We start from the raw sequence: 24,422 nt of genomic DNA, 5'->3' as shown, positions 1-24,422 counted from the left end.
AGTGCTGTAAAAAAATGGAATGAGGACAATTCTAAGAAGTGAGTTTATGTGGTTAAATGGGTGTCTGCTAAATGATCTGGAAATAAAGCAAAACATTGAACAGCAAAAGTCATCATGCTTAATGGCTGCCCTTCACCCAGGGTGGCCAATGATTTTATGTGCGGTCTTATTGACCCTTTATATTGCCCGGGTGCGGCTGGCCAGTCACGCAGAGATGCGGTACGTCAGCGTCGAGCTAAATTGGGTGGAAAGACAATAATGTGCTGTATCATTTTCTTAGTCTAAATCAGTAAATACAATATAGAAAATGAAAAGCTAGGCTTGTTACTGCAGTCCCTCTAATGTGTAACAAGTAGGGCTGTCAAACGATGAAAATTTTTAATCGAGTTAATTACAGCTTCAAAATGAATTAATCGTAATTAATCGCAATTCAAACCATCTATAAAATATGCCATATTTTTCTGTAAATTATTGTTAGAATGGAAAAATAAGACACAAGACGGATATATACATTCAACATACGGTACATAAGTACTGTATTTGTTAATTATAACAATAAATCAACAAGAGGGCATTAACATTATTAACATTCTCTTAAAGCGATCCATGGATAGAAAGACTTGTAGTTCTTAAAAGATAAATGTTAGTACAAGTTATAGAAATTTTATATTAAAACCCCTCTTAATGTTTTCGTTTTAATAAAATTTGTATAATTTTCAATCAAAAAATAAAGTAGTAGCCCGCCATTGTTGATGTCAATAATTACACAATGCTCATGGGTGCTTAAACCTATAAAATCAGTCGCACCCAAGCGCCAGCAGAGGGCGACAAAACTCCAAAAAAGACAATTAACAAGTGGAGATTGCACTGTGCTGACATTTTAATCTGTTTGAGCGTGGCATGTGCGTTGATTGCAAATATTTTAACGAGATTAATTTAAAAAATCAATTACCGCCCGTTAACGCGATATTTTTGACAGCCGTAGTAACAAGATTATTATTTATATTTGACTCAAACAGCATGAATGTTAGTTATTTGCTTGCAGCAAAGGAGAAATCAGCAAGGAAGAATGAGAGAGGTAAGCTAGGTAACCCGTTGAGAAACACTGATTAATTGCAGAACAGTTACTGTGATATAGCCCCATTTCTTTCCAGCAGCAGAGTGTCGGAAGAAGTGAAGGAAAGATAGAAGTTGATGAGCATGAGCATAGGTGAATTGATTGATTGATGGGGGGGGGGGGGGAGACGCAGGTCTGAACGCAGCTTAAGAATCAAAAAGTCAAAACACAACGATGTTGTCAGGGAAGTTCAGTTTGAACTCCAAGTGATACCGCGATAGCTTGATTAGAGAAATAAATACGACCACAACCATGGATTGATTTTCTTCGAAGATTTTAGTACAAGAGCTCTCGGGTACAGATGCAGAGTCAGATACAAAGCGCCTCTCCGCATGTGGACGAAAGAGAAATGCAGGGCATGCCTCTATTTATGGGTTGACATAATAGAAACGAAACTCATCATCTCACAAAAACCTTGGTATTTTTCCATACAAAAACATCTTTGAGCTGAAACCTTGAACACCGGTGCAGGGTGGAACGAAGATAAGAAACCACTGTACTCCCTTGCAGTCATTCAGGGCACATTGGAAAACAACGGTCCATATTTGGGCATATGGTGATACAGTCTACGATCGCCAAGGCCATGAGAAGGCACACTCAAAAGATACAACAGATTATTATAACAATGATACTCTATGCTATAAGGTTCTCATGCAAGCATAACAAATGCATACAAAATATGAAATGTATAATGTTTTAAGCATGAATAAAATTCTCTCACAATTGTCTTGAACATCGGACAGTATACACTGCTGGCCAAAAGTATTGGCATCCCTGCAATTCTGTCAGATAATACTCAATTTCTCCAAGAAAATGTTTGGAATTACAAAAGCTTTGGCAGTAAAACCTTCATTTATTTTGTTTGCAGTGAAAAAACACAAAAGAGAATGGGGAAAAAAATTAAATGACTCTGGACAAAAGTAGTGGCACCCTTTGAAATACGGACAGAATTGCAGGGGTGCCAATACTTTTTGCTGAACTTTTTTTCTCCCTTCTCTCAAAGAGTCAACATTCCACCCACAGCCGTGTTTTATTTGAAGAAGCAAGAATAGAAATCATATTGTACTATACAAGTTGTGCATGATGCACGCTGCCACCACTTGCACCCAAGTTTGGAACCAGTACTTGTGAATTGCCCCTCCCAACTTTCTCTACCGCGGTGTGTATGGAGCTTAACAAGCGACAAGAAAAAAAGAGAAGTTGACCACAGCATAACATTTTCCCCGCGCTACATTACTGCACGTCAGCGTTCCTCAGTTGACTTTTGGATGCAGACGTGCCACGGAGATGGCTAGAGAAAAAACAAAAGATTTACTCTCCGCTTTTGTAAGGAGTTACTGGAAGCCCAACAAGATGTTGAGAAGCATCATCTTTCCTAAATGCTGAATTTGGAATTGACTGAGGAGTGTGATGAGCAGCTGAGGATCATCATTCATGGACTTAAATGACTAGGTGAGTAGGCCTACATTTTATTGAAAATATGAATAAGGAATAATGTATTATTCATGTTTCAGCTACCTACATGTAACCCTAATGAGCAAACAGGCAAAAGAAAATAATGATAATATTGATGATGATATTACTAGGGTTGTTCCGATCATGTTTTTTTGCTCCCGATCCGATCCCGATCGTTTTAGTTTGAATATCTGCCGATCCCGATAGTTCCCGATCAGATTGCTTTTTTTTTTTTTTTAAACTCCCGATTCAATTCCAATCATTCCCGATAATTTTTCCCGATCACATACATTTTGGCAATGCATTAAGAAAAAAATGAATAAAACTCGGGCGAATATATACATTCAACATACAGTACATAAGTACTGTATTTGTTTATTATGACAATAAATCCTCAAGATGGCATTTATATTATTAACATTCTTTCTGTGAGAGGGATCCACGGATAGAAAGACTTGTAATTCTTAAAGGATAAATGTGACTTTGTATATTGTGACTAAATATTGCCAGCTAGTGTATTTGTTGAACTTTCAGTAAATGATACTGTAGGCATGCCCAAATGCATGATGGGAAGTGGAACCATGACTGTGCGTAGTGCTACCAATGGATATATCTTTTCTGCGTTGGGAAGTAAAATAAGGTGTTAAGAAAAAGATCAATTGCTACCTTGCTTCCCCACATTGCTTCCCATGATATTTCTAATCGTAGGGAGAGGGATTGTAAGGCTCTAGACAATTAAAAAAAGGCTCTAAAGGCTGGCAAAATTCACTCTACACATTTTACGCTGCCTTTTATCTCTCGATATAGGTAAAACGGCGCCATTACAGATTGAGCGGGCCAATGCGTGAGCGGGTTGTGTAGCGCATGCATGAATTGCGTTAAATTTATTAACGTGATACATTTTTTAAAAAATTAATTACCGCCGTTATCGAGTTAAATTTGATAACCCTACCTTAAGCCTAAACTAAAGACTCTGGATGAGTGTAACATATTATGTCTGTAACGTTAAATACAATTAGAAAACGATTTAATTAAAAAATATATTTAAAAAAAAAGGCATGGCCGATATTTTTTAGCCGATTCCGATAATGAAAATGATGTGATCGGACCCGATCGATCGGGACATCTCTAGATATTACTACAACACTGATTATAAACATACTGTAGACCAGTGTTTTTCATTTCCTGTGCCATGTTGTAGTCTTTGGTGTGGTGCGGAAAATCATCCACAACATTCGGCACGTTTTCGCTTAAAACAACAATCAAGCGGCTAATCAATGTAAATAGCGTTTAATGTTTTTAAGTGACGTCTTAATTCATTTGGCGTCCTGTTGTTTGCTGCCAACATTTTTAGACACAGTAATCAGAATGCTTCGTCATATTTCCTCGTCTTAGCTCTTCATATCTCCAGGGCTCCTTGCTGTGTGCTCATTTGGTTCAAAAATACAGTGCACAATCGAAAATGAAAGCGCCACTGCCACCCAGTGGATGTGAAATGACACTTTATTCGAGTTCGGGGAAAAAGGTATGTTCCCCGAGTTCACATGCGCCACCCCTGGGGGGGTGGGGGGGTGCCCACTATTTGAGAAGTACTGGGCTGAAGCAATATTGCGTATTCATTCTTGGCAAGATAAGAAAACAAATCTTACCATGTGTTCAAAACAAGCAAGCCTGGAAACTGGAGGTGACAACAAAAGCTAACTACACATATACCGTATTGGCCCAAATATAAGACGGCCCTGATTATAAGACGACCCCCCTATTTTTCAAGACTCAAGTTTGAAAAAAAGACTTTTTGAACACCAAATTAATTTTTATACAGAAAATAATTACAGTACATCTGAAACAAATGATTATAACAATACATTTGAGAGAAAAAGCATGTTATTTTGCCTCATTCAAATCTTAATATCTGAACATTTAAATATGTAAACAGTAGTGCAATCACATTTGTAAATGAATGGCTTCTGGTTTTTGAAATGTAAACAAATCTATTGTGATGAAACAACAAAATTGCAATAACTGCATTAATCATCAAAGTGAAGTCTAACTGTAACTGTAGTCTTGAAACAAATCTGAATAAGAAAAAACATTGCAAGAAAATAATGCAAACTGCTTAAACTTGAGAGTAGCTGAGATCGGTCATGACAGAACATCGCTTCAATGATATCTGGCGGCATCTAGTGTCATGAATGGGTATAATGTCTAGACCGCGAATATAAGACGAACCCTTCTTTTTCAGTCTTATTTCAATACAAAAAACAGCGTCTTATATTCGGGCCAATACGGTAATAAGGAAATGTTACACATTACGAACAAATGTATATGTAAACAACGGCGTATTTTCGTCTCGTCAGACGAAGACTGGCATTCGTCTTGTTATCGTCTCCCAAGCACGTTATTGTCATATCATTGCCAGGAAAACATTTTCGTTGATGAAAATAACAATGATTTGGTGTCATGGAGTAAATTTTATTTGGCATTATTCTTGATATTGAGGGAGTTTTAGTGTGTGTACTTTCCTTGTTATATCACTAGCTGCCATTGACGGTGCTGGACGTCAAATCCATTTGAAGTTCATTCGCTGTCCAATGGATTGGACGTCTACGAGTGATAAACTCATTTAAAGAGTGTTCAATCTAATTAGTGATTGAATTAATTCTAATTTCCTATTCCACTTCATGGCAGCTGACGTCCAGGATGAATTTCACAGCGACGCCTGAACCCAAGGAGCCTTGCGTCGATTACGACGCGCTCCAGCGCCCCCTGGCGGTGCTTTACTCCGTGATCTTCGCCCTGGGCCTTCTAGGGAATCTAGTGACTCTGTGGGCACTGTTCCGCGTGGGCTCAAAACGGAACTCAGTGCGAGTGTTCCTCATCAACGTGGGCTTCGCCGATCTTCTGCTAGTGGTCTGTCTGCCGTTCAGGGTTCTCTACCACAGCCGAGGGAACGTCTGGACCTTGGGAGCCACGCTGTGCGACGTAGTGGGCAACTTCTTCTACATGAATATGTACATCAGCATCACTCTGCTGGGGTTGATCAGCGTGGATCGCTACATGAAGATCCACCGGGGAACTCGGACGCAGAGCAGATTGCTGTCCACCAGGTGTAGCGCCGCCATTTGTGCGGTGATCTGGATTACGGCTTTCGGCCTTACTTCGGTCTTCCTCGTGCCGCACACTCCATCGCACGAAAACAGGTTGGTGGTTTTTGGCTTCTAAACACGCAGTCGGAGGTTTTGAGACTTTTCACCAGCGTTCTTTAGGGATGTGACAAAATATCGAAATGGTGATAGATCGTGTCCCAAAAGGTTATCAATATGCTGCTGCCAAGAATCGAGATATCGTTTTAAAAAGGTGTCAATGTTTAAAAAGGGACAAACAAGTTGCTACTAAAATATTCCACGATAATAGTGCCTCAGGAAACTAAGGCTGCCATTGACGGTGCTCGACGCCCAATCCATTTAGACTGGGAACGTTCGTTCATTCGAAATAGGGCTGCGGCTATCGATTATTTTAGTAGTCGATTAATCGATGAACTATTTATTTCGAATATTCGAGTATTCGGATAAGGAACATAAAAAGGTTTACCTGAGCTGAGCCTCACACGATTATATATATATATATATATATATATTATATATATATATATATATATGCACAAAAGAACAATTAGCTAAGTTAGATAGCAAAAGCCTATACAGTACTAAATAAGCATTTAGTCAAACACTAATTGTGCAAGTTCTCCCACTTGAAAATATTAGAGAGGCCTGTAATTGTCAACATGGGTAAACCTCAACCATGAGAGACAGAACGTGAAAAACCCCCCAGAAAATCACATTGTTTGATTTTTAAACTATTTATTTGCAAATCATGGTGGAAAATAAGTATTTGGTCAATACCAAAAGTTCATCTCAATACTTTGTTATGTACCCTTTGTTGGCAATAATGGAGGCCAAATGTTTTCTGTAACTCTTCACAAGCTTTTCACACACTGTTGCTGGTATTTTGGCCCATTCCTCCATGCAGATATCCTCTAGAGCAGTGATGTTTTGGGGCTGTCGTTGGGCAACACGGACTTTCAACTCCTTCCACAGATTTTCTATGGGGTTGAGATCTGGAGACTGGTTAGGCCACTCCAGGACCTTGAAGTGCTTCTTACGAAGCCACTCCTTTGTTGCCCTGGCTGTGTGTTTGGGATCATTGTCATGCTGAAAGACCCAGCCACGTCTCATCTTCAATGCCCTTGCTGACGGAAGGCGATTTTCACTCAAAATCTCTCGATACATGGCCCCATTCATTCTTTCCTTTACACAGATCAGTCGTCCCGGTCCCTTTGCAGAAAAACAGCATTTCCACCCCCATGCTTCACAGTGGGTATGGTGTTCTTCGGATGCAATTCAGTATTCTTTCTCCTCCAAACACGAGAACCTGTGTTTCTACCAAAAAGTTCTATTTTGGTTTCATCTGACCAGAACACATTCTCTCAGTCCTCTTCTGGATCATCCAAATGCTCTCTAGTGAACCGCAGACGGGCCTGGATGTGTACTTTCTTCAGCTGGGGCACACGTCTGGCAGTGCAGGATTTGAGTCCCTGGCGGCGCATTGAGTTACTGATAGTATCCTTTGTTACTGTGGTCCCAGCTCTCTGTAGGTCATTCACTAGGTCCCCCCGTGTGGTTCTAGGATTTTTGCTCACCGTTCTTGTTATCATTTTGACGCCACGGGGTGAGATCTTGCATGGCGCTCCAGATCGAGGGAGATTATCAGTGTTCTTGTGTGTCTTCCGTTGTCTAATAATTGCTTTCACAGTTGATTTATTTACACCAAGCGTACTATTACCTATTGCTGATTCAGTCTTCCCAGCCTGGTGCAGGGCTACAATTTTGTCTCTGGTGTCCTTCGACAGCTCTTTGGTCTTGGCCATAGTGGAGTTCGGAGTGTGACTGACTGAGAGGTTGTGGACAGGTGTCTTTTATACCGATAATGAGTTAAAACAGGTGCCATTAATACAGGTAACGAGTGGAGCCTCGTTAGACCTCGTTAGAAGAAGTTAGACCTCTGACAGCCACAAATCTTGCTTGTTTGTAGGTGACCAAATACTTATTTTCCACTCTAATTTGGAAATAAATTCTTTAAAAATCAAACAGTGTGATTTTCTGTTTTTTTCCACATTCTGTCTCTCATGATTGAGGTTTACCCATGTTAACAATTACAATCCTCTCTAATCTTTTCAAGTAGGAGAACTTGCACAATTGGTGGTTGACTAAATACTTATTTGCCCCACTGTACCTTTAAATTACGAATGCATTAAAAAAAATCATTAGCTCAAACAAAAACTTAGCTTATGCTGGTCTTAACTCATTCACTCCCAGCCGTTTTCACCGGAGCAAGGCCCTTCGCTCCCGGCCATTTTACTGGATTTTGACTGATTTTGCAAGGCCCACAAAAACTTCTGTTCTATTGCTATATAAACATGGAACCCACCAAAAGAAAGATTAGACTCTCTTCTTTCAGCAGAAAAAAAAGTAAGTTCATATCTTTTTCCATTCTTTAGAAATCAGCATTAGAAAATAGCTTAGTTTGAGCAATTTTCCAATTTCTGATGAAAAAACGGAGAAAATGAGCTTTTTGTAAACGCAAAAATTTCAAACATAACTTTGACTTTAACACGGCTATTTTTTGCTTCAGTGACATCCCAAACATCTGAATAATGTTTTCCTTTTACAAAATAACATGAACAACCAGCCAAATAGAGCTTTTGATAGCAAAGTAACAATTTATTCACACTTACCTAACTGAGAAATGACGTTTGGTGGCTGCGACAGCGGTTAAACTTTTCCCTCATTGCCGACTGTCTCGTAAAGATGGATTTTTTTTTAGTCTTTTTTTTGTGGTGACCACTGTCTCGTTCGCCTGGGGAACATAAGTTCCTGGGGGGGAACTGGTTTGGCCGTGCGCGTTTCCGTGCAGGACACTCGAGCGTGCGGTGGACCTGGGCAGCAAGCTGCGGAGGGGCTCTGCTAACTTCCCTAATAAAGTTGTACTGTTTGAATTGGGTTGTGGCGTTTTAACAAATGCGCTACTGCCCTCCAGTGGTCAGTTTTATTGCTTTACAATTGGTTTTGAGGCTTGTTTTTTGTTTCGGCGATAGATCGGAAGCTCTAGATCAGCGGTCTCAAACCGACTCCACAAAGGGCCGCAGTGGGTCCTGGTTTTTGTTCCAACAGATCCAGCACAAACAGTTCAACCAATGAGGTTTCTACTAACATAAGCAGCACCTGATTGCAATCAACTGATTACACTTGTAAGAAACCAGATTGGTGAAAAGGTATTTGTCTCGTTTGGTTGGAATGAAATCCAGTACCCCCTGCGGCCCTTTGAGGACCGGTTTGAGACCACTGCTCTAGATGCTTCTTGTACAAAAAAACGCAAAAGACGTATAAATACGTTTGTGGGACAGTTAAGCATTTAAAAATAGAACGTCTTTATACGTTTCTGGGAGCAAATGAGTTAATAGCTTATGCTGGTCTTAACAGGGAGCAGATGGATTCACCCATGTGAAATGAGGTAGACTAGAGGGTTGTGTATCCATCCCAAATTAATAAAAATAAATGCGAACACTTTCAAAACAAACCATTACAACGCCACTTTAATTAAACGAATGCTCGAAGCAGCGCAATTTTAATTTGAATCGTTTTTTTCTAATCGAATACTCGAGTTAAATCGATTAATTGTTGCAGCACTAATTCGAAACCAGAGCATTCGCAGTCATTCTGTCCGATTTTCGGGGAAGTAACTGAAAATCAACAGGTAAATGACCCTAAATGGCCCAAAATTTCATCATTGCCTGGCATTGGCTGCCAGTGACGGCCATAGACGTTCAATCTGTTTGAAGTGGGAGGGATGGCAGCGAATGAACGAAAGTTCATTCGCTGCCATCGCTCCCACTTCAAATGGATTGGACGTCTACTCGTGATAAACTCATCCCAATTCACAGCAGAAGCTTGTTTAGTTGTTTGTCGAATATCCTAGAATGATTTCCTGACCAATGTATCGAAAATCGTTGTAACGCCATATTGTCAGATCATAGTTATTGTGAGCTTTGAATCGCAAATCGTATCGTGAGGTAACAAAGAGGTTCCCGCTCCTAGTGTTGTTATTGGCAACACTGGCCGTATTTTGTCAAGCAATATCGTGTCGCTGCTTTGTTTTGACACCGATGTTGCGTCGCCTAGTTGAAGCAGAAGTTTGTCTTTTTTTTTTTCTTCCATCGGAAGTTGCGCCAGGTGGCATCCTCTTTGTTCCTGTCTTCATATGTGCTTAAAGTTGTGTTGCATAGCACAGGATGTTCGGTAACTGTGATGATCAAGTTATGAGACCATTCAAAAAAATAAAGGGGACACTAAAGTAACGTGTTGTAGATCTGAATAAATGGAATATTTTTATTAGGGATGTCAAACGATTAAAATTTTTAATCGAGTTAATCACAGCTTGAAAGTTAATTAATCGTAATTAATCGCAATCCAAACCATCTCTAAAATATGTCATATTCTTCTGTAAATTATTGTTGGAATGGAAAGACAAGACGGATATATACGTACAACATACTGTACATAAGTACTGTATTTGTTTATTATAACAATAAATCCAAAAGATGGCATTAACATTATTAACATTCTTTCTGTTAAAGGGATCCACGGATAGAAAGACTTGTAGATTTTAAAAGATAAATGTTATAGTTACAAGTTTTAGTAATTTTGAAAATTTTACAAATTTTAATAAAACGAAAACATTAAGAGGGGTTTTAATATAAAATTTCCATAACTTGTACTAACATTTATCTTTTAAGAACTACAAGTCTTTCTATCCATGGATCGCTTTAAGAGAATGTCATATTTTAGAAATGGTTTGAATTGCGATGAATTACGATTAATTAATTTTTAAGCTGTAATTAACTCGATTAAAAATTTTAATCGTTTGACAGCCCAAATTTTTTTCATATCAGCCGGTCGGATTTCGAGTTAAAAAAATTTGCACTTGAAGCAATGTAGTTTTGGTTGTGATGTTTTGAGGGTCGAACGCCAAAGATACATTCTCCGTTTGGTTGTACTGCCTGAAACAAAAATGTTCACTTCCAGTTTTTTCAATGACTTCTCCATTTTGGACGCTCTAGGTGCTTCCACTACAAAGAGCTCCAAGATGAAAAGTGGAAAGCCTACATCAACATCTGCTTGCTAGTGCTCTTCTGGATTGTATTCATATCCCTGGTGGTGTCCTATATGAAGATTGCTCTCAATCTACTGAGGAGGTCGCAAGACAAGCCGGACCTGCCCAACGCTCACCGCTACTCACGAACTGCGCGGAAATCCTTCTTCATCTTGTTCATTTTCACCATCTGTTTTGTTCCCTATCATGTCATTAGGGGGTTCTACATCAAGACCCAGATTACTGAAATGTCCTGTTTCTGGAGGGGCGTGGCCGACAAGGCCAACGAATTGGCCTTGCTGTTTTCGGCTCTAAACACTTGTCTGGATCCTGTTTTGTTCTTCCTATTATCGTCCTGCGTGAGGAAAGAGATGCGGCGTTTGATGGCTAACATGTTTCGTGTGCGAAATACTATCGTGGGTTTTAGCGCGAGCAGCTCCACTGTGGAAGTGGAGAACGGGAGACCTGACCGAGAGCAAGTCAGTGTTCCGGCTAATTCTGAATGAAAGATTTGTCGACATTTCTTAGTTCATCTTCGGTTGAAACAGCAGTTCTTAATAGGGCTGCAACTAACGATTATTTCATAATCGATGAATCGGCCAATTCATCAAATGATTAATGGATTAATCGGATAAATGCCACCTTTTTTCAAATACCTTCACAGTTTAACTAGAAGTTGTTTTAGGCATATTGTATGTAACAATGAAGACAAAATTGAATTTCAAAGCACACTCTCTTGTATGACAATTTACAGTTTGAATGGGAGTTTGGTTTGAGACTCTAAGCCAGGGGTGGGCAAACTATTCCACAAAGGGCCGCAGTGGGTGCGGGTTTTTGTTGCAACCCATTAAGAGGACACCTTTTCACCAATCTGTTGTTTTACAAGTGCAATCAGTCATTTGCAGTCAGGTGCTTCTCATTTCTGCTGAAACCTCATTGGTTAAACTATCTGCGCTGGGTCAGTTGGAACAAAGACCAGGACCCACTGCGGCCCTCGAGGACCGGTTTGCCCACCCCTGCTCTAAGCTGTTATATGAATAGGTTTATGTGTGTGGTTTCTTCATAAAAATAAATTTACTTTTAACTTTACTGTCTAACAATAACTCAAGCGCCAATATGCTTCTCCGAAACACAATTCAAACAGACGCTAAGGACACTGATTAGCATAATTGCTAAGTAGCTTAGCGCTCCGTGATAAGTAGTAACATCTCATCAACAAAGGATACAAACAATGCAATTGGATTCATTTATTCACCTCTGACGGAGGAACACAAGATCTACACTGCTAGCCAAATGCATTGGCACTCCTGCAATTCTGTCAGATAATGCTCAATTTCTGTCAGAAAATGATTGCAATTACAAATGCTTTGGTAGTAACATCTTCATTTATTTTGCTCGCAATGAAAAAACACAAAATACAAAGAAAAAAAAAATCCAATCATTATTATTTTACAGTCCAAAAATGGGCCGGACAAAAGCATCAGCACCATCAGCCTATTACAGTGGGGCAAATAAGTATTTAAGTCAACCACTAATTGTGCAAGTTCTCCCACTTGAAAATATTAGAGAGGCCTATAATTGTCAACATGGTTAAACCTCAAACATGAGAGACGGAATGTGGAAAAAAAAAAAAAAAAAACAGAAAATCACATCGTTTGATTTTTAAAGAATTTATTTGCAAATCATGGTGGAAAATAAGTATTTGGTCAATACCAAAAGTTCATCTTAAAACTTTGTTATGTACCCTTTGTTGGCAATAACTGAGGCCAAACGTTTACTATAACTCTTCACAAGCTTTTCACACACTGTTGCTGGTATTTTGGCCCATTCCTCCATGCAGATCTCCTCTAGAGCAGTGATGTTTTGGGGCTGTCGTTGGGCTACATGGACTTTCAACTCTCTCCACAGATTTGAGATCTGGAGACTGGCTAGGCCGCTCCAGGACCTTGAAATGCTTCTTACGAAGCCACTCCTTTGTTGACCTGGCTGTGTGTTTGGGATCATTGTCATGCTGTAAGACCCAGCCACGTCTCATCTTCAATGCCCTTGCTGATGGAGATTTTCACTCAAAATCTCTCGATACATGACCCCATTCATTCTTTCCTTTACACAGATCAGTCGTCCTTGTCCCTTTACAGAAAAACAGCCCCAAAGCATGATGTTTCCACCCCCATGCTTCACAGTGGGTATGGTGTTCTTCGGATGCAATTCAGTATTCTTTCTCCTCCAAACACGAGAACCTGTGTTTAGACCAAAAAGTTCTATTTTGGTTTCACCTGACCATAACACATTCTCCCAGTCCTCTTCTGGATTATCCAAATACTCCCTAGCGAACGGCAGACGGGCCTGGACGTGTACTGGCTTCAGCAGGGGCACACGTGTGGCAGTGCGGGATTTGAGTCCCTGGTGGTGCGTTGTGTTACTGATAGTAGCCTTTGTTACTGTGTTCCCAGCTCTCTGTAGGTCATTCACGAGGTCCCCTCCTGTGGTTCTAAGATTTTTGCTCAAAGTAATGAGATGAACTTTTGGTATAGACCAAATACTTATTTTCCACCATGATTTGCAAATAAATTCTTTAAAAATCAAACAATGTGATTCTGTTTTTTTTCCCACATCCTGTCTCTCATGGTTGAGGTTTACCCATGTTGATAATTACAGGCCTCTCTAATATTTTCAAGTGGGAGAACTTGCACAATTAGTGGTTGACTAATAGCACAACCTTTAGACAAAATAACTGCGAACAACCGCTTCCGGTATCCATAAATGAGTTTCTTACAATGCTCTGCTGGAATTTTAGACCATTCATCTTTGGCCAACTGCTCCAGGTCTCTGAAATTTGAAGGGTGCCATTTTCAGATCTCTCTATAGGTGTTCGATGAGATTCAGGTCTGGACTCATTGCTGGCCACTTTAGAAGTCTCCAGGGCTCAATCTCAAACCATTTTCTAGTGCTTTTGGGTCATTGTCCTGCTGGAAGACCCATGACCTCTTAAGGGGAGACCCAGCTTTCTCACACTGGGCCCTGCAAAATTTGTTGGTAGTCTTCAGACTTCATAATGCCATGCACACGGTCAAGCAGTCCAGTGCCAGAGTCAGCAAAGCAACCCCAAAATATTATGGAACTTCTGCCATGTTTGACTGTGGGGACAGTGTTCTTTTCTTTGAAGGCCTAGTTTTTTTCCCTGTTGATGCCTTTTCCCAAAAAGCTCTACTCTTGTCTCGTCTGACCACAGAACATTCTTCCAAAACGTTTTTGGCAAACTCCAGCCTGGCTTTTATACAGTATGTCAACGGGTCAGAAGTGGGATCTTCCTGGGTATCCTACCATAGAGTCCCTTTTCATTCAGACGCCGAATGATAGCACGGGTTGGCACTGTTGTACCGTTGCACTGCAGTACAGCTTGAATTTGTTTGGATGTCAGTCAAGGTTCTTTATCCACCACCCGCACAATCTCGTTGAAGTCGCTCATCAATTTTTCTTTTCTATCCACATCTAGGGAGGTTAGCAACAGTGCTGTGGGCTTTACACTTATTGATGAGACTGCCCACGATTCAGGTCTTTGGAGATGGACTTGTAGCCTTGAGATTGCCCATGCTCCCTCACAATTTTGCTTCTCAAGTCCTCAGACAGTTTTTTGGTCTTCTTTTTTTTCTCCATGCTCAATGTGGTACACACAAGGACAGAGGTTGATTCAACTGTAATCCATTTTAACTGGCTGCAAGTGTGATTTAGTGATTGCCACCAACTGTTATGTGCCACACATAAGTAATAAGTGCTGTTAATTACACAAATTAGAGAAGCATCACATGATTTTTCAAACGGTGCCTGTACTTTTGGCCGGACCATTTTTGGAGTTTTTTGTAAAATGATTTCCCATTCTCTTTTGTGCTTTTTTCATTGTAAGCAAAATCAATGAAGAAATTACTACCAAAGCATTTGTAATTGCAATCATTTTCTGGGAGAAATTTAGTTTGCAGGGGTGCCAATACTTTTGGCCAGAAGTGTATACAAGTGTCAACTGAGAATACCTGCTTTTTTTTAACCACAAATTAAGGGTGCCACCTAGAGCTGAGACGAATACTCGAGCGACTCGAGTTTAAAAACTGATCCGAGTAATGTTATTCACCTCGAGGAATCGTTTAATTTTGCCAGCTCTAAGCATCACGTTTTGCCCGGGCTACTTTTAATGCAGGACAACGCGCTGAAGTCACGTGCGTACAGGAAAAAAAAAAAAAAAAAAACTTACTGCAGCCAACAGCCGCTACAAACTACGTCGACGTTGCTAAAAACTAGCCCGCATGATGCTACTGTGGTAGCAGCAGTAAGTGTCTGATGCGTCTCGTAGATATCACATGTATGTTGAACTAGATGCGAAATGAGAGAGTCAGCGGCGTTACTAAACAGCCGCCATCTTAAAGCACTCGCTCACGTAAAGTTAGCCCTGCGGAGGGCTAGGTTTCTATACATTATGACCGCTGTCGATGCGTTGCTAACGTGTCGTACATACAGGCTTTATTTAATCTGTGAAAACATAGCGCTGTGGAGTGATGAGGGTGCAAAATGAAAATATGATAAAGCTAACTGTCAATTTTAGCTCAGTAGTCATTGTTGGATAAAACACCAAGTAGCACTGGTCCCTAATGTGCTCCATTACAGCAGGTATCATACTGTAACGTTGACAAAGAGTCACCCGCTTCGTTAGGTTGCAATTATTTATTTTGGGGGAACTTGTAGAACAACCAACACACAACTGCTGTCTGCCAAAGCAGACACACACGCACCCGCCACAACCACAACAGGAAGGCACGTCGCTCGCTCTCCCGCACCTCCCTCACCCCCTCACGTCATGCGGTGCATTCAGGAAATCATGCAAATATCCCCGCCATATTATAACTTGATATGTTACAATACATCTATTTTGAACACTGCAAAAACTCAAAATCCAATCAGGACTTACAGTTTAGACCAGGGGTGTCCAAACTTTTTGCGTAGGGGGCCAGATTTGGTGTGTTAAAAATGTGGGGGGGGCGAACTTGGCTGACGTCCTTACATAGATTACAACAATATATTTGAGCAAATTTTACCAAGCCATTCTGTGTGTCACATTTGCTTTATTTTTTTTTTTAATTGATCATTTCAACAATCTCGCAGCTATTCTTTGTGGCGTTCTCTTTCAACTCTTGGCCTCTTGCAAAATACTGCTGTTGTGAAATTAAACTAGCTTCAAGTTGCTTCAATTTTCCGCTGCGAATCTTCCCTGTAATCTTGTCAGACACGTCAGTGTGTTTTTTTGGGTAATATCGCCTCACATTGAACTCTTTAAAGCAGACATGTCCAAAGTCCGGCCCAGGGGCCAAATGCGGCCCGTGGTCAAATTTCATCCGGCCCCCAGCCTCTGTCATGAAATCAATAACGTCTGGCCTGCACACAGACTTAATAAATTGGTCAGCAGTACTGCTACCAGCACATGAAGTAGCTTACACACTAAATGCTACTCCTCATTTACCCACTAAAAGGCAGCAGCACTCTAAGCAACATTACCCTTAACTCCCAATTTTCTAAAATGGCGACAATCAACAAAAAAAGAAAGTTGACTGCGACGGCCGACGCTTCAAGGATAGGTGGAAATTGAAATATTTCTTCACTAAAATACGCAACAACTGTGTCTGCCTCATTTGCAAAGAGACAGTCGCTGTTTTTAAAGAGTTTAATGTGAGGCGATATTACAAAACAAGACGCTGACATGTTCAACAAGATTACAGGGAAGATACATAGCGAGAAATTGAAGCAACTTGAAGCTAGTTTAATTTTACAGCAGCTGTATTTCGCAAGAGCCCGAGAGATGAAGGAGAACGCCACAAAGGCTAGTTGCGAGATTGTTGAAATTATTAATTAAAAAAATAATAAGGCAAATGCGACACACCAAATGGCTTGCTAAAATTTGCTTAAATACTTAAAGGACGTCAGCCAAGGTCGGCCCCCCACATTTTTACCACACCAAATCTGGCCCCCTTTGCAAAAAGTTTGGACACCCCTGCTTTAAAGTGATCCTCTAACTTAAATACATGTAGGCTCTAATAAACCACAATTGTTCTCTTGTACTAAAATATGTTGTTAGAAACACATAAAATGTTAAATCAATGGCAATATTTTATAATATTTAGTCCATATTTTGACCGTTAGTTGGCGCCATGGTTTGCGGGCTCGCAGTGATGACGTCATTGGTATCTTGCGTGTTCAACAATTGCTTATTGCTGCCTAAACTCGCGAAGTAATATGCCACGATGTGCTGCTTTTGGATGCAATTTCCAGTCAAATGGAAACAAGTGGAGTGAAGTGAGTGGTCAAGGTGGAATTATTATTTTTACTGAATAAATGCACAAGTGGAAGCTTCTCCCCCTTTTTGGCCCCTGTATGCACGCATCCTACCCACCACGCGTTACTCGTTACAACTAGCGCCCGAACATTTTTCCTGGATCCTCAGTCAAGTAAGGGATCCGTCTATTTTCTGGAGCCGACGGTCCCACCGCGTCTGCAATATTGGTTTCGGATCTGTCCATTTTTTGGATTCGTCGGTCCCACAGCGGCTTTTCGGATCAGTCTATTTTGTGGAATCGACAGCCTAATCGCGGCTGCGACATTGCCATGGTATTGGTCTAATTCCTGGATCTTCGAGTGAGTAAAAAATGCAGATTTGGATTACTATTGCTATCTTTTTTGTTGACTATTCTTCGTGGGAGTTTTCCCCAAATCATACTAAATAATTAAAGCACTATGGCACGCTACAGTGAAGACAGTGACTCTGACGTGGACCTTACAACAATGTTGGGAGTTGGTCAGGGAACGCGTGTTTGCGTACTGCTGAGCTCCCGAGTGAAAAGTGGTCAAGGTGGAAATATTTTTTTTTTGTGAATAAATGTGCATAAGTGGAAGCTTCTCCCCTTTTTGGTACTTTTATACACGTATCCTAGCTACCACGCGTTACAATGTACATGGATTACACAAGGTGTGCTCTTTGGCCTGTACTGTAAGCACACGGCAGCTCTGGATGCTAACAATCTACATAATTATATTGGGATGAGTTTGAAAACACAATATGCTTACCTTGAATATCTGCTAATAAAACCGGACAGCATACATTCTCGCTCGCAACCGGACTTCCCAACAGGACTCTCTCGCATCACCAGTTTTGCCCAACTTTTGTCTTATCAGGTATTTGCTGCACGCATTTTTCCCTGAAGCTCGTCTTGTGAACGACCGACAGTGATGTCCTGCTCTTCACTTTTCATATCTGGTTCAAATAGGAAGGGTAGAACTGACGATATGTTGGGAAAGCTAACGAGTGACGTGCTGGGATTTCCGCAACGGGACCAGTGACGTCACGCACTGCGACGTAACAAGAATGGCGACCTATCACTTAAAATAATTTTACAAACTTTATTAAAACAAAAACTTTAAGAGGGGTTTTAATATCAAATTATTATATTTCTATATACTAACATGTATCTTTTAAGAATTACTTGTCTTAAAAACAGAGGATCCCTTTAAAAACAGCGACTGTCTCTTTGCAAATGAGGCAGACACAGTTTTTGCGTATTGTAGTGAAGAAATAGTCCAATTTCCACTTATCCTTACAGCGTCGGCCGTCGCAGTCAACTATCTTTTTTTTTTTTGTTGATTGTCGCCATTTTAGAAAATTGGAAGTAAAGGGTCACACGGGGTAATGTTGCTTAGAGTGCTGCTGCCTTTTAGTGGGTAAATGAGGAGCAGCATTTAGTGTGTAAGCTACTTCATATGCTGGTAGCAGTACTGCTGACCCTTTTATTATGTGGGCCAGACGTTATTGATTTTACGACAGAGGCTGGGGGCCGGATGAAATTTGACCACGGGTCGCATTTGGCCCCCTGGCCGGACTTTGGACACGTCTGGTTTAGACTAACCTAAAACTTAACTAGAACTTAAAAATAGCTTGACACGAATGGAAATTTAATTGAAACATGTGGGAAAAACTTTTAACTAACTTTTAAGTGATGTGTGTTATCAAGCGTAATTTTTAGGTAAGAATATATTTTTTATAAGATCTAAAAGTTTTCTGAGTGAAAGCAGTGAATGTCTTTTTTTGTATTCTAGTCACATCTGAGATTCAATTGTTGGCTGTTTTCAACAATGTACAGTGAAAATAAAGACATTGATTGACTGAAAATGGTTCAATATTAGATGAAATGTCTTGTTTTCTCATGTATAATTGCTCTTTACCTAAAAAAATATGTTTTATCCGATTACTCGATTAATCGATAGAATTTTCAGTCAATTACTCGATTACTAAAATATTCGATAGCTGCAGCCCTAAAATCCGACCTGTCTGCTGGAGCGACTAAAACTAAACGAAGACATTTTGAAATAACCTTGGATTATAACCAAATCGGCCAAACTCCACCTTCTTTTTCTCATGTTGCATTTTCCTTTGGCAAACCAGCTCGTTACATTACCACCTAGATGAAAAAATACTTGTACTGGCTCTAATTTTATTCGCAAAATGCAACCATTTGATCACAGTCTGGAGCCCTGTACAAACGAAAACAAAACTAAGCAGCCAAAACTTTTGCTTTTGTTGTTTTACACATGCTTTGGGTAGAGGACATAAAACACTAAACTCCAAGTGAGACGTTCCCTTATTCCCGGCAATCAAGCCATGGTGAGTTCACTCCCTGTGAGGTGGCCACGGAAAGAACAACAATGGAGATCCAGAAGCAGACAGTCTTCTTCCATTAGTCACCGTAGCGCAATCACAGAGTGAAGACGGACGGAGACGACGTCAAAGCCCAACTTTGATGATCTCAAGCGCCAGATGAACTTTTATAGACTTGAAAGCCTGAGCTTCCACCCTTAAAACATCATGTCCATGCATTTATAGCTGTAAAGTACATGTTTTTTTCCGTCTTGGCTTGACACGAGTCACGTTAGTTTCTTAGAGTAAATGTCAATGAGTCTTGGGTGGTGTAACACAAAACTACACTTGCGTAAAAATAACAAGCCCTAAAAAGAAAAAAAAAGACAGAAAAGCTCATGTTTAAGTGCCGTTGACAGCGCTAGATGTCCAATTTTGACCAGGATGGGCGAATGAACAAATGTAGTACTGAAAATGGTCATGAGTATTTTTTGGGAGGATCGATATCGAGTTGAAAATCTTAATATCGTGACAACAGTAGTCTTGTGGTGGGAACATTTCTGCAACTTATAGTCCAGTGCGACTTACAGTATATAAGAGTAATGATGTTTTCCTGTCACATTGAGTGGTTGTGACTAGGATAGTGTCCGGTATGACATTTTGACGGTATGATAGCCTTAAGCCATTGCTTCCCAATTATTTTCTGTTACGCCCCCCCCAGGAAGACGTAAACGTTCCCTGCCCTCCCAAATCTCTAAATATACTGTGGTATCATTTGTTTATAAAATTCTTATTATTATAAGTACACTTCAGCATAACTAGAGTTGTTCCGATCATGTTTTTTTGCTCCCGATCCGATCCCGATCGTTTTAGTTTGAGTATCTGCCGATCCCGATATTTCCCGATCTGATTGCTTTTTTTTTTTTTGCTCCCGATTTAATTCCAATCATTCCCGATCATATACATTTTGGCAATGCATTAAGAAAAAAATGAATAAAACTCGGACGAATATATACATTCAACATACAGTACATAAGTACTGTATTTGTTTATTATGACAATAAATCCTCAAGATGGCATTTACATTATTAACATTCTTTCAGTGAGAGGGATCTACGGATAGAAAGACTTGTAATTCTTAAAGGATAAATGTGACTTTGTATATTGTGACTAAATATTGCCATCTAGTGTATTTGTTGAGCTTTCAGTAAATGATACTGTAGCCATTTAACTGTTCTGCCCAAATGCATGATGGGAAGTGCACCCATGACTGTGCGTAGTGCTACCAATTGATATATCTTCTCTGCGTTGGGAAATAACACAGAGTGTTAAGAAAAAGATCAATTACTACCTTTCTTCCCCACATTGCTTCCCACAATGTTTCTAATCGTAGGGAGAGGGATTGTAAGGCTTTAGCCAATTAAAAAGAGGCTCCAAAGGCTGCCAAAATTCACTCTACTCATTTTACGCTGCCTTTTAGCTCTATATATAGGTAAAACGGCGCCATTACAGAGTGAACGCGACAATGTGTGAGTGGGCCGTGCAGCGCATGCGTTAATTGCGTTAAATATTTTAACGTGATAATTTTTTAAAAAAATTAGTTACCGCCGTTAACGGGATAAATTTGATAACCCTACCTTAAGCCTAAACTAAAGACTCTGGATGAGTGTAACATATTATGTCTGTAACGTTAAATACAATTGGAAAACAATTTATTTAAAAAAAAAAAAATTAAAAAAGGCATGTCCGATATTTTTTTTGCCGATTCCGATTCTTTGAAAATGACGTGATCGGACCCGATCGATCAGGGACATCTCTAATAATAATCCACTGAACAGGATTTTTATTTTCCAAAACATTAGCAAATTGGTACATAGGTATAATGTTAAGTTTAAAATAATGTTCTAAATAAAAAATAAAAATTCTAAATAAAATTAAAATAAATGCAGTGTTTTAGGTGAGCCAAGAAGCCACAGCTCAATATTATTACCATCAGAACAAAAATAATTGAATTATTTTCCCTAATAAGCACATGCGTATGACTCTTCTTATCATGTTTACATTATACACACACTCTTTCTCAACACAGTTACCAGAGAGAAAAAAACCACCACGTTTTACCACCGCTAGACACACTAAACACGCTGGAGTTCAATGTCTTCGCTGGTGGTAAACATTCATGACAATGCTTATTAAACTTTAATTTTGTATTAGGGCTGTCAAACGATTAAAATTTTTAAACGAGTTAATTACAGCTTAAAAATTAATTAATCGTAATTAATCGCAATTCAAACCATCTATAAAATATGCCATATTTTTCTGTAAGTTATTGTTGTAATGGAAAGATAAGACACAAGATGGATATATACATTAAACATATGGTACATAAGCACTGTATTTGTTTATTATAACAATAAATCAACAAGATGGCAATAACATTATTAACATTCTGGTAAAGCGATCCATGGATAGAAAGACGGGTAGTTCTTAAAAGATAAATGTTAGTACAAGTTATAGAAATTTTATATTAAAACCCTCTTAATGTTTTCGTTTTAATAAAATTTGGAAAATTTTCAAACAAAAAATAAACTAGCAGCCCGTCATTGGTGATGTCAATAATTACACAATGCTCATGGTTGCTGAAGCACATAAAATCAGTTGCACCCACACGTGGACATTGCACTATTCTGTCATTTTAATCTGCTTGAGCGGGGCATGTGCGTTAATTGCGTCAAATATTTTAACGTGATTAATTAAAAAATGAATTACCGCCCGTTAACGCGATAATTTTGACAGCCCTATTTTGTATAAATGTGAAATCATATTGGATGTATTACCTCCTCGGCAGCCACCCTCCACAAACAAGTTTTACATGTCGATTGGCCCTCCTCGTCTGAGCCTCAGCCAAAATATTCCCACACCAGCGATTTCATTTTCTTCAGAGGGGGGAAAAAAATTCAGAAGTTTCACCTCCTCCAGCCATCGTGTAGCACAGCTGACTCACTGACACTAAGCAACAGCCGGTGGGAGAGGGTTGAGCTGTCAGCTGCAAGTGAGGGACTTCTCTATGCATTTTTTGGGACATAAAAAATAGCTAATACTTTGATGACGGAAATTTTTGCAATTTTGAAACCTTGCCGTTTTCATACCACGGTATACATAGAAACCGGTAATCAGCACATGTCTAGTTGTGACTTACAGTCAGGTGAGCCTAATAGTCCAAAATCAGAGTTAGACGATAATGACTGTTTAACCGATATCCAAATATTGTCAAACTCCAAAAATCCAATACCGATATAAAACCAATTCCGATATATGCGGTCGTGAACTTAATGTGTTATTGGTAATTGTATTGTGAGTAGGGCTGCAGCTATCGATTATTTTAGTAGTCGATTAATCTATCAACTACTTAGTTCGAATAATCGAGTCATTGGATTAAAAAGATTTATTGCGTTGCAGGATAAATTTTAAGAGATGTAAAAGATACGCTTGCTAAGATTGCACTTTCAAAAGACTATTAAATGCGAATAAAAAATAAAATTCCTGAGTGTTTCATCAAACTATGCAGAATTCCACTTTTATTAAAAATAAATAAATAAATAATTTAAAATACCTGAGTTTCGCCTCAAGCTGTATAAAAAAAGAAAATGAAGGAGGATTTAAGAAAACAATTGACTGACTTGCATAGCAAAAGTTTGATAGTTCAAATGCTATGAAATGCTCACGTTTCTCAGCAAATCATTCAAACACATATTTGCACAAAAAAATATTATATACCTCATTCACTAACAGAGTAGCATTGTACTTTGACAATATACGTAAAATAAGTTTTTGAAAATAGGCCCCCTACGAATCGGCCCCGTTTCCCGTGTCATGTCAAAAGGTTATGAAGTCTATGGATAAATGTAACAACATCAAGGTTTTACAAATAAAATAAACATTCTGAACAACTTCAACTGAAACTTTAGAAAATAAATGTCTCATATGAATAAAATAAATCGAAATGAGATAAAAGGAATCATTCATAAATTAAATCACACGTTCAGTAGTTACCCCAAAACGCCACTAGGGGACGACCAAAGCTTTACAAATACAGGCAGGCAATCATAGGACATGCCAATGCAATGACAACTATGAAGATGCAATTTGCGGGCTTTTCAACAGATTTGTGAATTTTATTACTTTTCTAGTTTTCTTATTGACTTTATTTCTGGTAAAGTGGAGTTATATGTAATGAGTTTATAATTCTTTATTTTTCAATCATTTATTGTTCATTTAATTTTGGCACCATGAATGCAAATCAGAATTCTGGCCATCCCTAGTGTATAGTGGCTAATACGAGGCTGAGAATACACACACACTCAGGACAAAAGAAGCCTAACGGGAAATAAATAATAAAGCTTTCAATCAATTGAGTGACCTTCATGCATGGGAAGTTGCAGCATGCTCCAGCAGTTTTCTTGTAAAGGTAAAGTGTGTCTCCGTGTGTGTGTCCATGAGAGAAGAGAAGACATAAATTGGGGGGAGCACCTCCGATAAGAAACAGACAGCAGCTTCTGTTATAGGGCGATTGTAGAAACCAGGCTGTATTTAGAACCTGATTAAAAGCCTTCTAAGCGCACATGTAGTTAACGGTGACACCATGAGTTATTTTTGCGGTAACAAGTGGCTGGTTAGCACAAGTGAGGCTAACAACGCCAAGGTCGCAGTGACAGTGCACTGAAAACTTGTGTCAAAATTCCACCTTTTCTAAAATGTAAGCCTTTATTCTTGTAAAAATGTTGTTCTCATGAATTCCAAGCTTTAAAACTTTTCCTCACAATAGCATCATTCCAGAAAAAAACATAAAATCAATATTGAAGGGGGATAAAATGAATGAAAATGTTGAAGAAAACGAACTATTGTATGGCCAAGATTTATATTAATGATAAACAAGTATGAGGACAGAGATGCGGAGAGAGCCCCATCTATAGG

General features: G+C 39.4%; 2 protein-coding genes across 22 annotated transcripts in view; one reads left to right on the top strand and one right to left on the bottom strand.

Annotated features, from left to right (window-relative positions):
* Nucleotides 1-24,422, bottom strand: part of caska (calcium/calmodulin-dependent serine protein kinase a) — a 184,446-nt gene that overhangs the window by 56,090 nt on the left and 103,934 nt on the right. The gene's annotated exons all lie outside the window — the stretch shown is intronic.
* Nucleotides 2,366-12,347, top strand: gpr34b (G protein-coupled receptor 34b). Its single transcript, XM_057852438.1, has 3 exons — nt 2,366-2,569; nt 5,261-5,772; nt 10,749-12,347. The coding sequence occupies exons 2-3, from the start codon at nt 5,273-5,275 to the stop codon at nt 11,284-11,286; spliced, it is 1,038 nt and encodes a 345-aa protein (XP_057708421.1). The 5' UTR covers nt 2,366-2,569; nt 5,261-5,272; the 3' UTR covers nt 11,287-12,347.

The sequence above is a fragment of the Corythoichthys intestinalis genome, chromosome 12 (assembly GCF_030265065.1).
Source record: "Corythoichthys intestinalis isolate RoL2023-P3 chromosome 12, ASM3026506v1, whole genome shotgun sequence".
In the NCBI taxonomy this organism is placed as follows: domain Eukaryota; kingdom Metazoa; phylum Chordata; class Actinopteri; order Syngnathiformes; family Syngnathidae; genus Corythoichthys; species Corythoichthys intestinalis.
This window is presented reverse-complemented; position numbering and strand designations above follow the sequence as displayed.

Bases quoted from the DNA above. Each gene is read 5' to 3' on its own strand.
- gpr34b (XM_057852438.1), top strand. From the start codon at position 5,273: ATGAATTTCACAGCGACGCCTGAACCCAAGGAGCCTTGCGTCGATTAC. The intron at 5,773-10,748 runs GTTGGTGGTTTT...TGGACGCTCTAG, and splicing joins ACTCCATCGCACGAAAACAG to GTGCTTCCACTACAAAGAGC.